This window comes from Lipophrys pholis, assembly GCF_963383615.2.
Source record: "Lipophrys pholis genome assembly, chromosome: 9".
Lineage (NCBI taxonomy): Eukaryota > Metazoa > Chordata > Actinopteri > Blenniiformes > Blenniidae > Lipophrys > Lipophrys pholis.
The window spans coordinates 21,865,461-21,885,044 of NC_137639.1; the positions used below are offsets into that span (position 1 = coordinate 21,865,461).

General features: G+C 41.4%; 2 protein-coding genes across 3 annotated transcripts; both read left to right on the forward strand.

Moving 5' to 3' along the window:
• Positions 1–294: 294 nt before the first annotated feature.
• On the forward strand, positions 295–14,306 carry arhgef5 (Rho guanine nucleotide exchange factor (GEF) 5). Of its 2 annotated transcripts, none has more exons than XM_080471375.1 (15): positions 295–819; positions 1,333–5,018; positions 5,735–5,780; positions 6,432–6,481; positions 7,272–7,630; positions 8,703–8,863; positions 9,041–9,193; positions 9,774–9,903; positions 10,013–10,087; positions 10,188–10,277; positions 11,335–11,477; positions 11,673–11,816; positions 11,892–11,962; positions 13,363–13,467; positions 13,598–14,306. In XM_080471375.1, exons 2-15 carry the CDS (start codon positions 1,406–1,408, stop codon positions 13,738–13,740), a joined length of 5,283 nt encoding a protein of 1,760 aa, XP_080327501.1. In that variant the 5' UTR covers positions 295–819; positions 1,333–1,405; the 3' UTR covers positions 13,741–14,306. The 2 variants fall into 2 exon arrangements, with proteins under 2 accessions (XP_080327501.1, XP_080327502.1); XM_080471376.1 differs by having other exon boundaries at positions 1,333–4,343.
• Positions 14,307–14,751: 445 nt separating this feature from the next.
• On the forward strand, positions 14,752–19,316 carry LOC308114499 (gamma-aminobutyric acid receptor-associated protein-like 1). Its single transcript, XM_080471423.1, has 5 exons — positions 14,752–14,955; positions 16,555–16,644; positions 16,892–16,970; positions 17,408–17,526; positions 18,834–19,316. The coding sequence occupies exons 2-5, from the start codon at positions 16,555–16,557 to the stop codon at positions 18,897–18,899; spliced, it is 354 nt and encodes a 117-aa protein (XP_080327549.1). The 5' UTR covers positions 14,752–14,955; the 3' UTR covers positions 18,900–19,316.
• Positions 19,317–19,584: the final 268 nt, after the last annotated feature.

Consider the following 19,584-nt stretch of genomic DNA (forward strand, 5'->3'; position numbering starts at 1 on the left):
AAAACAAATCATTTACAGATAACACTTGTAATACTCCTCCGCTGGTTTCCTCTTCTGTGATTACTTCATTGTGTTTTTGTAATCATAAGTATTTCCTTTCTCTCCCTGCTTCTCACAGGGGAATGCAAGGAAGTTTTTATAGGCCTGTGAGCGCTTTCCTCCAGAGTGCCTGTTCTGAGTGTTTCTCCCCTCCCCCCCGGGCTCTCCTTGCATTATCACACTTCTTACCTGGCTGTGTGTGTGTTGTGCAGACACACCCGGTTGCTCCATATCAGCCAATCACTGTTCAAAGAAAGGCTCACCAAGGAGGTGCACTTCCTGGATTTCGTGACACAGGAATGAGGCAGGAGAGAGGAGTGTGTTGTGTCCTTTTTTTTTTTTTCTTCTTTTTTTCATAGCCAGGGAGTTGTTCATGTCCGCAGTGTGAGGGACTGAAGCAGTGGACATACACGGCCAGACTTTTGCTTGATTTATGAGAGATTTCCCTGTTATCCAGCAGCAGCTCCAGCGACCGAGAGGACAACAGTGAGTGAAAGAGGAGGGGAAAGATAAGTGTCAATCTGTTGAGACTTGTTTGGGAATTTGAGGAGGGAGAGGCAGCAAGAGAGAAAAGCAAGAGCTTGTGCATAAACATTAACTTTTCACAAGTCTTGAGACACTGGAAAAAAAGCAGTTGAGGGTTTTTTGGGGGAAAAAAGGAAGGACGGTTATGTCACTTAGACAATGTGAACTCAAGGAATTAGATTTTCTCTGTTGTGCAAGCCCATGTTTTTGATCTGAGAGGGGAGACAACAGATCTGCCAGAGACACTACAATCAGGTGAGTCAGTTTGGTGTTTTTTTCTTCTTCATGATTTTAAGATGGCCACTTTTGCTTTGAACACAGATTAGGTCTTGTCCACTTTAGAGTTTACATGCTACATGCCGTGCCTATGTGTCACAGGCCCTTGCTTTCTGAAAGGCACCTTTTTGGTATGCTGAGCTTTGCAGGTCTGTGTTGCATTCTTTGAGAATTCTGAGAGGGTGCCACCTTTTCTCTGGCCTGCTTCTTCCCTTTTTCCTGTAAAAATTAGTGTTTTGCAATGTTTAGCTCTTAAATTAAGAGCATTTGAAAGAAGAAATTTGATATAAACACACTTAAATTGTTGCATAATGCATCACGTTTGAGAGAAAAAAAAACAGTAAGAGAAGCAAATTATGCCTTCTTGTTTCAGTTCTAATCAAGTATTTAAGGTTCCTAGAGTGTCCTGCTTATATAACCTGCATGCTGATAATTTGTTCACGATAATTGCTGGAATCATTATCTAACTTACAACATGTTGCTATCTTCCAGGTTTCCAAACTATGGTACTATGGGGACCAAATGACCCAGCTGCAACCTCTTTGACACTGTTTATCACACAAACATGCCTGACCACAAGCTTCAGCCAGGAGGAAAGCTCTACCGGGATCCAAGTCCCAGGCCAGTGCTGACAACCCATTTGGAGCGACAGAGAGATGGAGAACAAGAAGAAAACTGGAGGAGGGAGAGTAACCCTGTGAAAATGAGAGACAAACCAAGACACAGAGAAATGGAATTCATGGAACGATACTACGAAAGAGACAGAGCTCCTGCACCCAGGCTCAGAGAGGAGGAAAGAGAGTGGAGAGAGAGGGAGAGGAGGCAAGATGATCAGAGCAGAAAGGGGGGGGCACTGTCAAGTTTAGAAGAGAGTGAACGACATGCAGAAAGGGGGAAAAGGAAAGGTGACACTTTTCCAAGAATGAGAAAAAGTGATGCAGATCATGACGGAAGAATCATATCAACTACAGACAGAAGAGACAGGAGGGAGCGAGAAAGGCCCCAAAGAGCTGAGACAGATAAATGGGAACGTGAGAGGACATGGCAGAGAGAGAGGAAAAGAGGTGAGATCAGAAGTAGGCCTAAAGAAGGAGAAAAAAGCATAGGAAGGAGACAAGTAGGAGACGAACAATTACATCAGACAGGAAGATATCGGGAGTATGATGTATTTCATGAAAGGAGACGAGAAATGGTAGATTCATGGAATGCAGAAAAAAGAGAAACAGATAGAAAAAGAGAAAAACTCAGGCCTGACATGAGTGATAGGGAGGCCAGAATACCTTCACCACGCAGGAGAAGAGACGGAGAGATACACAAAGACAGAAGAGAGAGAGAGAAGACTCACAGGAGCGAGGGAAAGAGGGACACCAGGAGTGAGGGAGACAGTGATGAGAGAGAGCTGAGGAGGGAAAGAGTGAGGGACAGGGAGAGGGAGGAGTCGATGTATGAACAAAGTAAAAGTGAGGGGGACATCAAGGGAAACGCTGCGAGGGAGGTAGATCAGGATAGGCAGATACGCAGAGAGCAGGACAGACAGAGAAACAGGGACAGAGAAGAGGATCTTTCCAGGAGGAAGGGAGAGAAAGACGGACACAGAGGGGACAATAGGAAAGCAGCAAGACCGGCAGACAGGCAGGGTGATGGGTGGAGGGAGAGAGACTTCAGGGATGACAGAGTATTGCGGAATGACAGAAGAGAGGATGATATATATAGAGAAAGAAAAGAAAGGGATGTCAACCACAGACAGGCTGATATGGGCAAAAGCAGCCGGCCCCCAAAGGAGTCGTCCTCCTCCAGGGTGTCACCACGAGCCCAAAGTAGCGGCGAGTGGAGCAGCGATGTGGACAATGACATGAGGTACCACAGAGACAGGGACCGTTATGAGATGGACTTGAGGAAGATGAAAGGTGAAAGACGGAGGGATCTGGAGAAAGGTGCTGAAAGAGGTGAGAGAGAGCAAATGAAAAGAGAAAAACAACACAGAGACAGAGTAGAGATGGCATCCAATGACCAAGAACAGAGAAGGATGTGGTTAGACCCACAGAGGAGCAAGAATAGTAAGGAAGAGGATGTAGACAAAGAAAGGAACAGAGAAAGAAAAGATAGGGGGAGAGAAAAAGAGAGGAGTGTGTCACAGACAGAGATGGAAAGAGTAAAAGAGGAACCAGATGACGTACACTTGGAGCAAAGTCATTGCAAAGAAAGGCAGACGGGGCTAGACAAATACAGAGGTGACATAGTGAGGGAAACACAAGAAGTAAGTGTCGACCAGGAGGAGGAGGGTGAAATCCAGAGAGAGAGAGATAAGCGAGCGAAGGAACATCTGTCTGACAGTGATGGAAGGATGAAGGGAAGCTGGCAGAAGGATGCAGAGGGGGAGAACGTGACAGATAACACAGAGGAGAGTGACAGAGAGGAAGAGGGGGGGAGCGACTACTGGGCTCGCTCCGAGAGTGAAGGAGGAAGTGACACAGGGTGGAAGCAAGACAGAGGGAGAATGCTGTCGGGAGAGGACGGCTTCGTGACCGTGTCCAGTGGTGGAGATGAAGACTGCGAGAAAGAAAGCGAAGATGAGTTTAAGGACTGTCACGAATCCTGGGACGATGGACATCCTGATGACGATCACTCACCTGTTGGCTCCAAGGCGTGTGAGGGAGATGAGCAGAGGACAGAATGGACAACTGGGAAGGAGCAAAATGTTGATGAAGGTGATGAGGAGCGAGAAAAGCAGCAAAAGTACATCTTCTGTGTGATCGGTCAAACTCTTCCTCGCTCAGGAGTGGAAAAGAATAACCCAACACCAGAAGACGATCATCAGCACATTGATGATGTCAAACAGCAGTCTGATGACGACGTGTGTCGGACGTTGAGTAGAGATAAACATCCAGTCAGAAACAGTGAGGACATGGAAAGTAAGCATCATGCACCAAAAGAAGAATTGCTCACAGATGATGTGAAGAGCAAAGTAGATTCCCCACTTGAGTCCTTCAATAGGGACTCACAGACTGAAAGACTCCTTAAAGAATGGCGGGAGAAAACTAAAGAAGTGGGAGAAGTGGGAACATCACCAGTCCCAAGTAATCCCTATCCAGATGTTTTTCCCCAGGTGAATTTTGAACAAATCCAACCTCTCTTGGATCAGATAAACAATGGAGCAATGAGTCCAGATGAGATGGAAGCCATTCGGATCAGATTAAGCGGTGCATGGAGCATGTCTGAGGAACCCAAGCGGCATTCGCAAGCCCCCCATCTTAAATGGGCAAAAAATGTGGTGCGTGAGATTCTGGGGCCCTCGGGTGAACACATAGAGGACGAAACAAACACGGAGGCACGAGAGGATCAAGGGATCAACCAGTCTGAGATCGAGAACAACAACAAACAACAACAACACGAGGCTGCACAAGGGACAGAGGAGCCGCCTGTTTTCAAGGTGACCGCGGATGAAGGGCACTCGGAGAACGAGCTGGAGGAGGACGAGCTGTTGGAGGTGGAGGGACTGAGAGGTATGGGGCAGAGCCAGGATGTCATGCATGCTGACCAGCACACAGCCATGCATGTTGTAACATCTGCACACACTCATGCTGACACACCGTTAGACGCGGAGAGGAAGGAAGAGCACGGCACGGACGAACAGACTGCGCGTCCGGGTCCAGTTCAGTTAGAGGAGGAAGAAGTTGAGGTGAGAATGGGAGAAGATGGCTCCAATGAGCTCAAGTTAACCGCAACTGAAGAGAGCAGGGAGGAGGAAGTGAAGATGTTTTTGAGTGTGAGCAAAACGCTGTACAAGCCGAACAGCTGCCCCATTCTTAATTACCAAAGTGAGTCTGACCTCCTCAGCCCCTCCAGAGAGGAGGTGGAAGGCGGACTAGATGACAGTGAGGAAGAACCGCAGGGAGAAGCATTCGAAAATAGGGATGCTGAACAGGAGGCAGGAGAAACGAAGGTGGATAGAGGTGAGGAGGAGGAGGAGGAGGAGGAGGAGGAGGAGGAGGTGGCCGCAGAATTGAAAACGGGGACTGTGACAAGCTCCTGCAGTTTTCGGGATCTGGGTCCTGAAGTTCGACTGCGAAGAAGGGGATTTCGTAAAACCACTGAAAGAAGAAATGGAGAGCTTGTACAGGGGGAAGAAGAGGAAGGTGTTGGAAGGGATCGCAGAACCAGAATATTCTCTGTAACAGGTAAAAAGAAAAAAGAGGGTAAAGGGTGGAAACGGTGTCTACTCCAATCAAATCTACTCCAATGATCTCAAAAAGCTGCTCACCTCTCTTCTTTTACATTTTCTCTCCAAATCTAATCTCAAATCATTCAAAGTAACTAATTATTTTTAACCATTTAATCAGAATGACAGACATTTCTCAGACTACCCTGCTAACCTAGGAAATGGGTTTAGGTTTCATTTTGATCACAATCTAGTCATTTGCTTCGTCTCAGGGGATTTAAAATTTTTTTTTTTTTTGTGTTTACATTTGAACTTCAGTCACAGAGCGATAAATCTAGGCCAAACATCACCTCTGCGACACTATCAACACACTGATTAACGTACTTCATTACCCTAAGCTGGAAAACGCGTCAGACTTGCCTGTGGGTGGGGAAATGAGGGGGTGGAGAAAGCAAAGAAAACCCAGAAACATGAGCTCAAAGGCTCAACTTGGTTTTGTTTTGAGACGCAACAACAGAGGCAGGAGATTTAAAAGACACTAATCTTACTGTAATTTGCAGTTACTGATTCAATTATTTCACTATTTTAATAGCTTCTTAATATTTATTTATTTATTTTTATTTATTTATTTATTCATTTAGAGTGTTTTCTGTAGTTTCTAGTACATTAGAGTACACCGTACAGGTGACATGTTGTTGTATAACGTTTCCACGAATGGATTTTATTATATTCCAGATGATGAAGATGAAGGGAGCAAAAGCTGGGGCGAAGTGGAGATAAGGTGAGTCTCCTCAATAACTACTCCTAATTCTTTATTTGATACGAGAAGGTGTCTGGCTTTTTTTTTCTCTTCCTAGTTTTTCATTTTTAGAAAGATTCAAGTTTGGGAGCAGACATAATCTTAAAATAGAGAGAGTCACATTTCATTATTTGCTGATGAATGTAAAACAATCTGTACATCGTCACTTGGAAAGTGTCATTACAGGCATTTGGAGGCTGATAACTATCCCCCATCTCACAATGAAATCATGCTTTCTGATTTGATTCTATCTCATATTGACTGTAATGAGACATTGGACATAATCAACAAAGATGTCAACCTTCTGAAGATATATGGTGTCAAGAAGACCAGTTGAATGTTAAAACAGCTTCAAATGTCTAACCTTAGTTTTTTATTTATTACCATGACATGTAAGCTAAAAGTATAAAGAACAAAACTATGGTAAACTGAAATATATTTTGATTCACAATTTCAATGACAATAAAGAATTCTTTGTTATTATTATTATTTATATATTTTTATATTACCCTGTTTGAAGATATTTGACCTTGAATGCACATGATTCACTCTGAATGGTATTTTTTAGACTATAGTTAGATTCTGAATGCATTTCTCACTAATAACTATTGTTTTTAATTCTTGGCACTGTAGAAATGTTTTGGAAACGATCAACAGACAGAAGAGAAACTCCAGGTTTTTCAGTGAGTATCTGCTTAAATTTGATTTTTCTTTCATTCATGTCACTTAAAAGATATTAAAATCCTGTTCAAACATCTGAAGAGTAAGTCAAGCCTGTTGTGATAAACTGTTATTGAAAATGGACTTTCATTTCCACAAATTTATTATTCTTATTTTTATGAAGAACGTCCTTTCAGTAACATGATTATCAGAAAACCAGACATAAGCAATGTAGTGATGTGTTTTTAAGGGTCAGATCGACTCTGATTGCAGTCGGGAAAATCATGACTTGGAGGAGCACTTCCCATCCAGACTGTGATTCATTTCAGTGTGAACACGAGCTCACTGACTGTTTATCTGTTACTCAACTTGAGCTGGCTGAGAAGTCAAACAACATAAGCAAATGAAAGGAGGTCTGTGCATGGCTTCCGTTTGGCTCACACCTTCTGAAACTTAATGTACACAATCGAAAATGGGAGCAGTTCTCTGGAAGAATCCTTCACATGGATATTGCGAAAAGTGGGACAGGAGTGTGTGTTCGCACATGAAGGGGAAATATAAGCGCCTTTGTGCACGCCGCAGACAGGTTCCTGCAAGCATTCATATCTCAAAACCTTGAGGGGAAAAACAGCTGCTGCTTCTGAGAAGTAGCGTTCTGACAAGTATGTGTGAAAGGAATGTCAAAGGCAAACATTTCTCTTAACTAACAGGGTTCCTGTCGGTATCTGTTCCTTTTCCCTTCCTTCCCGTATGTTTCAACCTCCATTTTTGTTTTCCATCTTCCCCTGTCTCCGTTGCCTCTCTTCAACCCAGATGTTGCACAGCTCTACCAGCAGTACAGCGAGGAGGCGCAGAACTCCGAGATCCTGCGTCAGTCTCGCTCCAATGTCCTCTCTGTGTGCGAGGACACCACAGCGTCTCCTGCTCCCTCGACGGCTCCTGCCTGCAGACCGCTGCCTCCCCTGCCTCCCCACTCCTTGTCCCACACAGGCTCCGTCACCAGTGTCCAAAGCTTGCCTCTCCCAGAGCCCCCCAGGAGTGGAGGCAGGCCGGCGTCTCCTCGTCTGTCCATCTCGCTGACACAGTCGCCCTCCCTGTGGCGAGACCTGCCGGCTGTCAGGACCAGCACTGAGCTGGACGATTTCACAGAGGACCAGAGGCGGCTGCAGGAGGTATATTCATAATGTCTTTTCACCGTTTGATTCCCAAAACAGAATTTCAATCTTGGATATTACTGAAGTTGACTGAGAAGTAAATCTCGTGGCAGTGTTTGTCCATCCAGTAACTTGTAATCCTGTTGTGGTTTGCTGGGGATGTTGGGGCTTTAAACCAACCTGCTTCAGGCATCCACACTTCTGATAAGTAGTTTTTAAAGCTTCTTGTCAAATGGACATTTCAAGTTGCCATAATTCCTATATTCTGCGTAGGAAGGCAGTGGGGGCTCTAGAGATTACAAAAGTGAGTTTGTAACCCGAAGTTCTCTGGTCTGAATCCCACTGCCCACAGATTACCGCCATGCGTACCTGACATCCTCGTGTTGATATGCGTAGTTGCGATTAACGATTTAAAATTCAAAGAAGCAATTTTCCTACAGGGGTCAACACAGGATGCATTTCTTGACTTTCCTAGCAGCGTTTCTCACCAAGTCAAGCTTGTCTGATCCTGTTTGACTTCAACAGAATCAAAACTCCAGTCGTGTGCATGCGTCATATTCTGGAAATATACCAAAGACAACCAAAGATTTCTATGTAAAATATAATGTGTGCGTACCGTTTTGATAGAAGATAGTTTTTTTGAATCACGACTTATCTATTTTATTCCATTACAAGTTGTTTTGTTATATATTTACTTTACACCGATTGCTTTCACAATCGAATAGTGATTTATGAGAAATTGCGTGACTCTTATGAGTCGTCTTGTCACTGTTATTACCTCACTCTTCTTAACACTGAACTTAACCAGAATATTTGGACTTGCCACATCCCAGAATAACCCACCCATCAATCCACTTTTTATTGGCAGACGTGTTGCTTGCCAGAAGACTCCACTCACATAAACACATGTGTCTCTGGAAATGTTGCTTTTTGCCCATGACCTAAAGAGGGCTGAATGGGAGGCACCTTGACGTATTGAGAAACAGTGATTCTTGGAAAATTCCCAGCTTCTAACAGCTCCAGGATTCTAAGATATTTATTGTGCAATTGTCACTTGCTCAATATTAATTCTTATGGTTTCACTTTCAAGATCCGGTTTGAAGTTGTAACCTCAGAAGCTTCCTACTGCCGCAGTTTGGACATCGTTGTTGAACACTTTGTGAAGTCCAAACAGTTGGGGAAACTGTTGACCACCCAGGACAGAAACTGGTTGTTCTCCCGGTTGGCTGATGTTCGAGCCATAAGCCACAGGTTAGGCAATTTCTTTTACAACAATTCTGAAATCTGAGATGAGTCTGCTTTCACATCCACATATTTTCCATTAAAATTCATGTTTGTCAAGCCACGATATGATTGGAAAGTACAAATCACAAACCTGTGGGGGTGACTCATTTAAAATGGCTCTGCATGAAATATTTTCTTTTTCAGTTTCCTATCAAAGCTGGAGGAGCGAGTGGAATCAGACATGATGCACTTTGCAGTGTGTGACATTATTGCTCGACACTGTCAGCGCTTCAAAATGGTTTATGTGCCGTACCTCACCAACCAGTCCTATCAGGATGACACCTATCAGAGACTCATGTAAGTCCTTTCTCTACGGCAATATCTTTTATTTTGGTCACAGTGAGAACAGACATTGTTTCTTCGGTTTCTAATGAGTGAAACTAATTTAGACATGCATCTAAAAAAAAAAATGAATACAAAGGAAAAGCCTTTTCATAGTTTCATTTAAATTGTGAAACATACATATTCTATCAATTTTGATAATTTTTTAGCTATTTTATTATCTAATCCATCTTAACTGCTTTTAATATTATGATTTGTTTTCTATCTTTCAAATTTTTAATAAGACTACCTATTAACTGTTTTAAATGTTAAATGTTTTTTTTCCCATTCTTGTTTCCTTTCTTTTCCTTTTGTTTCGTGAAGATTTATACAATCTAGATTCATTACCATAGATTCCTTAGCACGTGAATCCCAAAAAACTAAACAAACTGAGCATCTTAAAATATTACAAGACTTTATGTTGTTTTTTTTTGTTAACCAGAGGCTGCTTGACTAACAGCTTTTCAATATCATTTTTGGAAATTCACAGTTCACATTAACGAACACTTTTGTCTGCATTTTGTGTTTAATATTCCTCTTTTACTTTTTCTTTCAGGAACGAGAATCCAGGATTCAAGCGAATTGTAGAGAAATTGGAGAGGAGCACTGTTTGTCAGAGACTTCCTCTGCGTTCCTTCCTTGTGCTTCCCTTTCAGAGGATCACAAGAATCAAGTTGCTGGTCCAGGTGTGTGTGTGTGTGTGTGTGTGCGTGAAGACTCTCTGAATGACCCTAACAACTCCTATCTTGAATCCTTTTCACCTGTTTGCAACATAAACATGCTTTTTCTGTCCAGAATATTGTGAAAAGGACAACTCCTGGTACTCCAGAGGCGATGCACGCTATCAAAGCTTTAAAACTTTTGGAGAAGGTACAATAACACCCTATTCACTGTATATTAACATAGAATAACCCTGGATATATTGAATGGGTCAGTGACAAATGTCTCGTGTCTTTTGTTTCTCTTTAAGCTGATTCAAGAAAGCAATGACAGCATCACTCAAATGAAAAGTATTGAGTCCCTCGTTTCTCTCAGTGCTAAAGTGGACTTTGCATGCAGGGTAAGTCGAGACCATCATAATGTTTTTGTGTCTGAGGTAATAATGAACTAGCGTAACATAATGCATAATTCAGGGATGTGCAGCCAAGATCACAGTGAGGCTCTCAAAAACATCATCTCTGAAACCAATAATTCATTCATTTTTTGGAAATGAAGTATGGGACAGGAGGCCTGTCATTTGTTGATATTCGTAAATAATTATTTCTCATATAAATGAAGATTTTATTAAATGTTTAGAGGAAATGTATTCTAAATTTTGACAGTGTTTTGCAGCACCAGTTAGTAAATTTCCTCCAGCTTTTTAAAAAGCAGTTAACGTGGCTCTCCCTGTACTGGGCCCTTTGGCTTAATGCCACCTAAATATCAAACTTCTAGTTACATAGAAATCCAAATAAACAGGCTGGTTTCTAAATGAATCACAGAGGGGACATTTTTATTTTCCCAACATGTCTTTTTACTTCCAATGATTTTTTAAATAATGAAACATGTTTAAGAAAATTAGTAACTTCAGTTAAAAATTTCAGAATTTGTTTTGAAACTGTTTTCTAAATGTGATGACAGTAAGGTAAAGGATTAGTATAATTGCAGCCCTTATCCCCGCTACATAACACTTTTTCTATTGCGTATGAATTCTAGCAGCTGTAGCACCATCAAATCACACCCCATTGGCATTTGAGCCATGCACATGAGAAGTCATTCTGGTCCATCCAATGAGTGAAGAACACAAGAAATTATTGAAATGTAGAGAGGAGAGGCGCCTGCTTCTGGAGGGTCACATTTCATAAATTTTTCAACATCTTCCTGCTCCGCCACACGAGATTGTATTGGATGAATCATTAGCAGTCTTCCTGCAGAGCGTCATGATTAAATATTGTTGAAATTTAGGTGTGTGTTGAACAGCAAACATGTTGGACTTTGGACCGCCAGAGCTCAGATTCAACACTTCAGCTGTTGAATTTTAAGATCTAGATTTCTATGGTGATAAATGAACTCCCCTCTCTAGATATAAATATGCTAATATTTTTAAAAAGAAACTGTTTTGGTTGTTTCTTTTTCAGACTCTTCCTTTAATCAGTCAGTCTCGGAGGTTAGTGCGTGAAGGTCCCGTCACCGAACTGATGGATTTCTCCCTAAAGGACACCGAGAGAAAAGTTTACATGCACCTATTTAATGACTACCTGCTAATTTCACTACAAAAAGAGTGAGTTAACCATCTGTTGTGTTGCAATGTCACAATAATCCATCAGCATTTAGCTACTATCTCTTTCATTACCCGTCTCTACATCCTGTTTTCCTCATAGCGCCCGCCTTTTGTCTTCATCCCCGACTGAAGAGTCTTATCACAGTCTTTCCTTCCTCTGCCTCATTTCTCATTTGCACGTTCTGCTGTTTCCAGAGGTTCGAGATTCACAGTAATTGACCACGCTCCGGTGTCAGACCTGCGTGCAGAGAACTGCAGAGTCAAACTTCACTCCCTGCAGAAGAACCTGTTCCGGTTGCACATGACGCAGAAAGCCCTGCTGCTGAGGACTGACACACAGTAAGAGACTTTGCTTGTTGTTTTAGTTTCCACATCATGAAACTGTCACTGCAACAGTATTTGTCCTTTTCCTAGGAGTGATAAGCTACGATGGATATCAGCCATCTCCAGGCCGCATCCCGAAATCGATTTTTCTGCTGCTCAAGGTAAACGTAGTTTAAATGTTATGATGTGCTTGTTGCTTGTCGTTGGTCAATAGATGACTTGACACATTTGCAATCCCACCACTAGATGCTGCAAATGCTGCACATTCGGCTGAATCTGAGTGCTGTCCTTCGCCTACATTTTGTACACGCATTGAGTGACCCACAGAGTGCAGGATGTTTCTGTTATAGGTTATATTTCATAAATATAGGTTCCCAAGCAGGGCAGCAACATTTGTAATCATGTGATGGAACTTTCTAACAAACACACTTTAGCTGCAATGCCACAATCTGGAGTGTTTGAAATCCCCTTTGTAAGGATTCTGCATCCAGTACCATCAAAACGTGTGTTAGATGAATAACACTAGAATAACTAAGAATAATAGCTGCACTCATGCACTTTGATAAGTTAAAAAAAAAAAGAAGAAAGAATCTAAAGTCTCGCTCACTCCTGTCGATCAAGTTCACTGTTGTATCTGCACTTTTCACTGATGGCCAGGTTCAGAGGTTTGTGAACTTGATGGTTCCTGTTGCTGTCATGTAATAAAATGAAAAATAACAGGTGTAATCATCAACTTAAAGTGACTTCCCGTTTTGTTGTTGGTGCCGTTTCTAATTGTTATTGCAGGACTGTCAGTGGAAACAAACGTCTGAAACTCTGCTTCTTTTCATGTAAAAACCTCCATCAGTGCCATAATAAATTGATAGGAGTGGCAAAAATTTAATTAATTGGATTTCTAATAATTGAGAAAAATGAAAATGTGCAGCACCTCTGGCTGGTAGCAGATACTGTTTTAGTAGTAGAGGTTTAAAAGATAATCATTTCAGAGGGTAGCTAGAAAAGGTGACGATATCCACTAGTTATAATTGGTCACTAGTAATTTCTATAAGTTGGTAATAGTTAAGTATAATATTTTGGGGGGAAATATGCACATCTACACAGTGCAATAAAAGTAAATTTTTGATTCAATTAAAAAAAAAATCTAATTAATAAAACAGGCACTACTCAAAGTATATCTGATTGTATGCCTCAAAACATTTTACAAAACTTTCCACAACAATTCAACATGACCAACAAATTAAATGGAAGGTTAAGTTGCCTTGTGGAAAACTTTTTTTTATTATTATGAATGACTAATGCTAAAATGGAGTGTTTTCAGTTAGCATGGCTAATTAACTATTAGTCATATGGAAGCCGGCTGGTGCGTTGAATAACGCATCACTGTGCTCAAGTTACTAATATGCAATTATAAAGGACTGAATTTCCCAAGCCTGGGTGGTGCAGGGAATAGACAAATCCCAGTTTATGGCTAGAGGATATTGAAAACATTGAATTACGTTTAAAGCTCTCTTGTCTCTGGACCTCCATCTTCTAAGTTTCACTTTGTTTCTTTTCCAAACAGATTTTGAACAGATGCAGTGTATCCGAGCTGTCGTCGCTCAGCAGCCGGATGAGCTGTCTTTAGAAAAAGCCGACGTTATTCTCGTGCACCAGCAAAGCAGTGACCGTAAGATTTACTGTGGTTTTCTTGCAGAAAATATCATTTCGCTTTGGAGTGTTTTATCATGCAATCACACTTTTGTGTTACTCAGAAAAAGGGACTTCCTTAATTAGTGTGTGACTCATTTTCTTTCCAGATTGGGTAGAAGGGACCAGACTGTCTGATCGACAGCGCGGATGGGTGCCCAAGTCTCATTTGGAAACGATAAGCAACTCTCGAGTCAGACAACGCAACCTGTCAGACGCTTTGAAACTGACAACGGCCACAGCTGCTGTTTGAGCTGGTCGCTCAGAACTGGACTGAACGGATTGATATCCTGATTCATGGCAAAGAAGACACTTGGTTTTCTGCTTTGATTTGCTGGAAATTCAGAAACTGTACATTCAGTGATGTTTCCCAATCAAATTGTGTACCTGAGTGTAGATGAAATTGCTGTGCGAATGCATCTCAATGAACCATTGGGTCTTGCTTGTTTTACTCAATGGGGCAATATACTGCTGCAAAAAATGCTGGAATCTCCCTGAACTGCAATGAGGACTTTTACAATGCTATGTACAGTAGAGCACAGATATTGTGTGGTCGGTATTATCTTTTAAGAGATTTGTGCCAGGGAAATTTTCTTTTTTCCCCATCCAAGAAATGTTATTTTGGGAAATTGTATTGTCTGTGTATATTGAACAAAGTTGAATGGTTGAGTATTTGATGATTGGGCCTCTGTATGCAGCAGAGTTGACGGAAATCATGCAAAATCCTCCAAAATATACAGAGTTTCATAGGTAAGAGAAGACATTTCAATACAATCACGGGTGAAATAAAAGGACATTTGAACAACATACCTTGAATACAAGCTGTGGTTGCCTTTTTTCAACATTATAACATTTTTGACTCCACGGAGGAACAAACTTCTGGCAAATGGCGGTATTTTGCATTTCCCCAGCGCTATCTTACTGCGAATTTAGTCAGGTTACTGACGTGCCTGTAGGGCTTGTTACGGGACAGAGTGAACAGAACAGAACAGGAATAAAAGTACACATTCCACGCTGCGCACGTAGCACGGCCAAGGCGTGACCGTGGGCGCGACTCTGCGGCAGCCGGCTTCAGTTTTCAACCGCTCTCATTGGTTATTGTTGCTGTCACTCAAGTAGAACAGGGTGGGGACACTAGTGGATGGACAGTTCCTATGAGCCAATGAATGTCCCTCAAAGCCTCCGTGTTTGTATTCTATTAGACACACGCCGTTGTCAATCAATGTTCTCCTCTGCTATTGGTTAGAAGCGGCGGTGGGCGGGCGCTGTCGTTTTTGTTGTTGTTTTCGTTGGGCAGAATAAAGTAGAGCAGTCGACATCTTTGAAAGTGGTCGCATTCCCGTACTGTATGTATTTTGATCCTGAAAAAAAAGGGGAACAAAGCAAGGGACCGCTGACGTGTTTCTGGATTTGAGCTGTTTTCTGTCAAGCATTTATTTATTTTTTTTTTAATTATTGCCTTTTCGAGGTACGTACACGGGCGCGTCTTAGTTAATGAGCCTCTTCAGCTGCAGCAGTTAGCACTGTTGTTGTTCACCAACACTGTCAACTAACTGGGTTAACCTCGCCCTCCGTTTAGAATAAAACGTAGTATTTTCATTTTATATCATGAAAGCATACAGATTGTAGATGTGTTGCATTGCTGTTTGATGTTTTTTGAACGCCTGTATTAGTAAGGACTGCAACAGAGCCGCACGTATTGCGGCTGCTGAGAGGAATGACGTGGCCTTTCTTGGACGATGACTCCAGTCCAGAAACCAGCGACACTTTGACCACAATAATCTGCTGCCTCTCGGCTAGAAACGGAGATGTCAGTTTTGTTTGGCTTACAGTGGCGACAGAGAGTGAAACGATACTCCTGGGCCTCTCTCTTCTTGCATTGATAACTGTGTTTACTCGACTCACAGCTAGTTGTAAACAACTGCCTTGCGTGTGGAGCTTCACGTGACACAGGTGTGACGTGCTGATAACTTATTACACTTTAATTACTGATCACTTTCAGCAGGTCAAATGTATTTTTTTTTGGGGGGGGGGGGGGGGTTCCCTACTTTTCTGTGATAAACTCAACGTCCTATTGTTTTGTACTCATTGTTTGTCAAACTTCTTCAAGATGCACAATTTCCTGTCATTAAAAAAAAAACAAAAAAAACAGGTTTTTCAATCTTCGAAATGGACATTCAGCTAATTAGTTGTAATAACAGTTAGTTGAGAAGTAATTTATGGGTGAACTCTGATTTCGTACAGTCTGAGTTGACCCACAACTGCTTTGCCCTGAATTCTTCCTTTACATAAGCTTTCAGCTTTGCTTGACACCATCAGAGAGCTTTTCAGTTTAAAAGAGTCTCAGCAGGTTAAAGTTAATCCATTAGGTATCCAGTTTGGCGTGGTGTTGAGCATAGATGCAGGATACTGTAAGGCCTTACTAATATTCTATGTTGCTTTTGTCCTAGATGGTATTGTGCCAGTGCAGCCAATAAATTGACTTGTGAGTGGAAATCAAAGATTTATTAGGATTCCCATCATTTGTAGAATTGTTGCTGCTTTGTTTCTTGTCTCACCCCCCCCAAAATATGCACTGTGAGAATTTTAACAATTTATGACATAATATAAATAGAACTGGGCATTGCAAAGCACTTTTTTTCAAAAATATAACTGAAAACCATATGTTAATGGGGTAGTGTATTTAGATGGTATGAGATTTTGGTTCACACTCACACAGGTTTGCAATATGGACACTTGTTCAGTTTTTTTTAAACCAAGAATAAAGCTCAAGACAAAGTAAAATATTCTCTCAATTGAGAACCTGAAGTCGAAGAATTCAAACATTTTATCCCATATTATAGCAATTTCATTAAAAATGTTATAACTAATGCTGATATTTTGATGTGACTCCAATACTTATATCACCATAAAGTCACATGCAGTCAGTAACGACTCTCTCCACTGTCACTATCGCTTGTTGACTGAATGTAGTGGTCGGTGAAGTCAGCCTCCGCTCTCTCTCCTTTGTCAGCCTAGTAAATAAAGCTTTTGTGTGAGACTTTATGTTTCCATGTGTTGTTTTTAGATGAGCAGTCAGTACCAGCGCACAGTCCCACTGGAGGTGAGGAGAGCGGAGGGAGAGAGAGTTCGGGCCAAACACCCGGACAAAATACCGGTCAGTATGACAAATGGCTCGTTTTCAGGATCATTTCATGCTTCTTGTATTTTATTGACACAGTAAGCAATGACAAAGTAATGATTTGAATGTATAGGAGCCTATTTATCAATTCTGATGCTTATGTTACTTTCTTGATGAAAAAAGACTTATTTGATTCCTTACAGAAATGCTATCTTTAAGTTCTTTATCTCGGACAGTGAACTCAATCGGTCTCTCGGTAAACGACTGATGTTTTGTCTTGCAGATTATTGTGGAGAGGGCCCCGAGGACACGAGCCCCCGAACTGGACAAGAAGAAATATCTTGTGCCCTCAGATTTAACAGGTGAAATACACAAACACATGGTGCTAGTGTGAATGTGAATGTGAATGTGAATGTGAATGTTCTTCTTTATTATTGGCTCAAGCGGATGCGTACAGAAGCTTTGGCTCACATGAGATGAGTTCATGTCAGAACTTGAATTTGCTGCAGTAATCAGTCTGTTTTTTGTTTTTTTTTGACAAGAATCTTATTTCTTATTCTCTAAATGTAAACACACATGAAGTCGCTTTGCAGATATTGGTGAATTCAGTTTACAGTTTATTTAGTTATGCTGATTAAACCCTCCAATGTTTACCTCAGGGCATTTTCTCTGATGGTAAAAGAACCATTTCTTCTCAGCCGTGTGTTTCACTCCTCTTTGTCTCATATGAAATCAAACAACTGTTCACGATCCTTTCTCACCACCTCTGTCTGTTCTTGTCCTCCATGTCTATTCTTAGTGGGTCAGTTGTGCTTCCTGATCCGTCAGCGTGTGTCTTTGAGACCAGAGGAGGCGCTCTTCTTCTTCGTCCACAACTCCCTCCCCCCGTCCAGCTCCCCGCTCTCCGCAGTATATGAGGTAACTGCATCTGTACCTGCACGTGTTCACACAAGACTCTGCCCCGCCACTCACACAATATCACCATGCACCTCTGGGGAACGTGTGTGGACAGTCATTTTAATTTTGCCATTTCTAATTTAAAAATTGAGATTAAAGATGATACATCTTTAAGTACTAGTTTAAGTATTGGGCTTTCACGAACATTTATAATTTTGTATCCCGTCTGTAATCGTTTGCTTCTACCTATCGTATCACTCTCCATCACTGGACTGTTTGAGTATGCTGCTGTTGTCACATGCTGCACCACCCACCACTTCCAGTAAGTTCTCAAACAAGCATCATTATTACAAGCGCAGCTGAACTGCTTCTGCATTTGTCCATTTACAGCAACATAAAAACAACATGTCTACTGGAAAGAGGTTTCTTTTAACACTGCATACTGGAAACTTCTTCATGGAGATTATTTGATGCAGGGGTTGCTAAAGTCAGTGGTGTTGCATCACTTTTCGTCAGCCCGCTAACACCCTGCCCTGTTTCTGGAAATGAAGGCAAATGGACTCAACTTTTATTCTGAAAGTGAATGAAAAACCCTTAATCTGATGTTGAGAGTCAGGTGTCTTGCTGACGCTCACAGGATTTGTCATGCATAACGTCTCATAACCATAACTCCTGGATATTTCAGATTGCTAGAAAAATTTTCAAAAAGTGCAGACAAGCACAGAAATAAAAGCTTTATACTCATGTAGTAGTCATTATGGTGGCCCCTGGGATTTTTACTTTGCATTCACCACCGTGTCAAACATTTGCAACATGAGCTTTTCACTTCTTCCACAAAAATGGTCAGTCGTGTTGAATAACTGTGAGATATTGAAAGTTGAGGTTATTGTGGAAAAACAGCCAGAAGCTCTCGCTCATTGAACATTAGAATGCCATAAAATCAAATGACAATTTCAGTTTCAATATAAGATATTTTTGGGTTCATATTCTAAAAATAGTTTTGCAGACCAAGTCTTGGCTTTGTCTGAACTTCATGTTGTTAGAACAAATATAATTCAAATTGCTGGAGTTTAAAAGCTTGTCGTGAACAGTTTTAAATAGGCTTTTGTAACAGGACACGAGCACATGCAAGTACACATGCTGCACTCGGGCACAAGGGCATATGAACACGTTTCATAGTTTAATTTCCTGGATATTAGCCAGTCAGTGTTGTGACAGGAGGGTTAATGAAATACAACATTGAGATACATTTGACTTTCATGTTTCATTCAACGTGTGTAGGCGCTCGGTGCTAAACCCCCCATTATTCTGTGCTTGCTGTGTTCCAGGAGCATCACGAAGAGGACCTGTTTCTCTACATGACCTACAGTAACGAGAGCGTGTACGGTGCCTGAGGAAGAAGAAAAGACTGAAAAAAAGAGACAGAGAGCACATGAGAGTGGACAAAGTGAGACTGAATGACTGAGAATGAAACAGTCGAGGCTGTTTGCAATGCTTCACAGCATTTGTATTATCTATATTAGTTTTGATAAGTAACTCCAGTACTTGGTTTAAGGAAAGGTTTTTCTACACGGCAGAAAGGGTTTCTCTTTGGGTTTTGACCTTTGACAGTATTGTAAGCACTTCAAGTTAATTTCTTGCTGCGTGAAAGAAAAAAGAGGAAGAGTAATAAAAAAAATAATGTATTGGTAAAGGACTTTGAAATTTTGTTGAACGCTCTCATTACCTCTGTCATCTGTATTTAATGCAAATAGTTTGTTTTGTAAATTATTGTAAACTTTTGTGGAAAATAAAGAAAATGCCAGAACTCTCATCTTTTTCTGTGTTTCCATCTGCTAACGTCTTGTTTTAACTGACTTGATATAAATCGAGACCTTTAATTTCTCTTCAAAAAATACTTAAAGCATAAGTCAGCTTAAATGTTTTTAAAGTTTTCTGAGTAGAAGTTGCCGAGTTCCTAGGAGAATGTAGCAGTTGCTGAGGTCAGAGAAGACTGGAACAGGCAGATAAGATATTGAAGGCAGATGAATGTGAAAGAAGTGTTTATTGTCATATGCACAGTAAATAAATGTGTTTGCC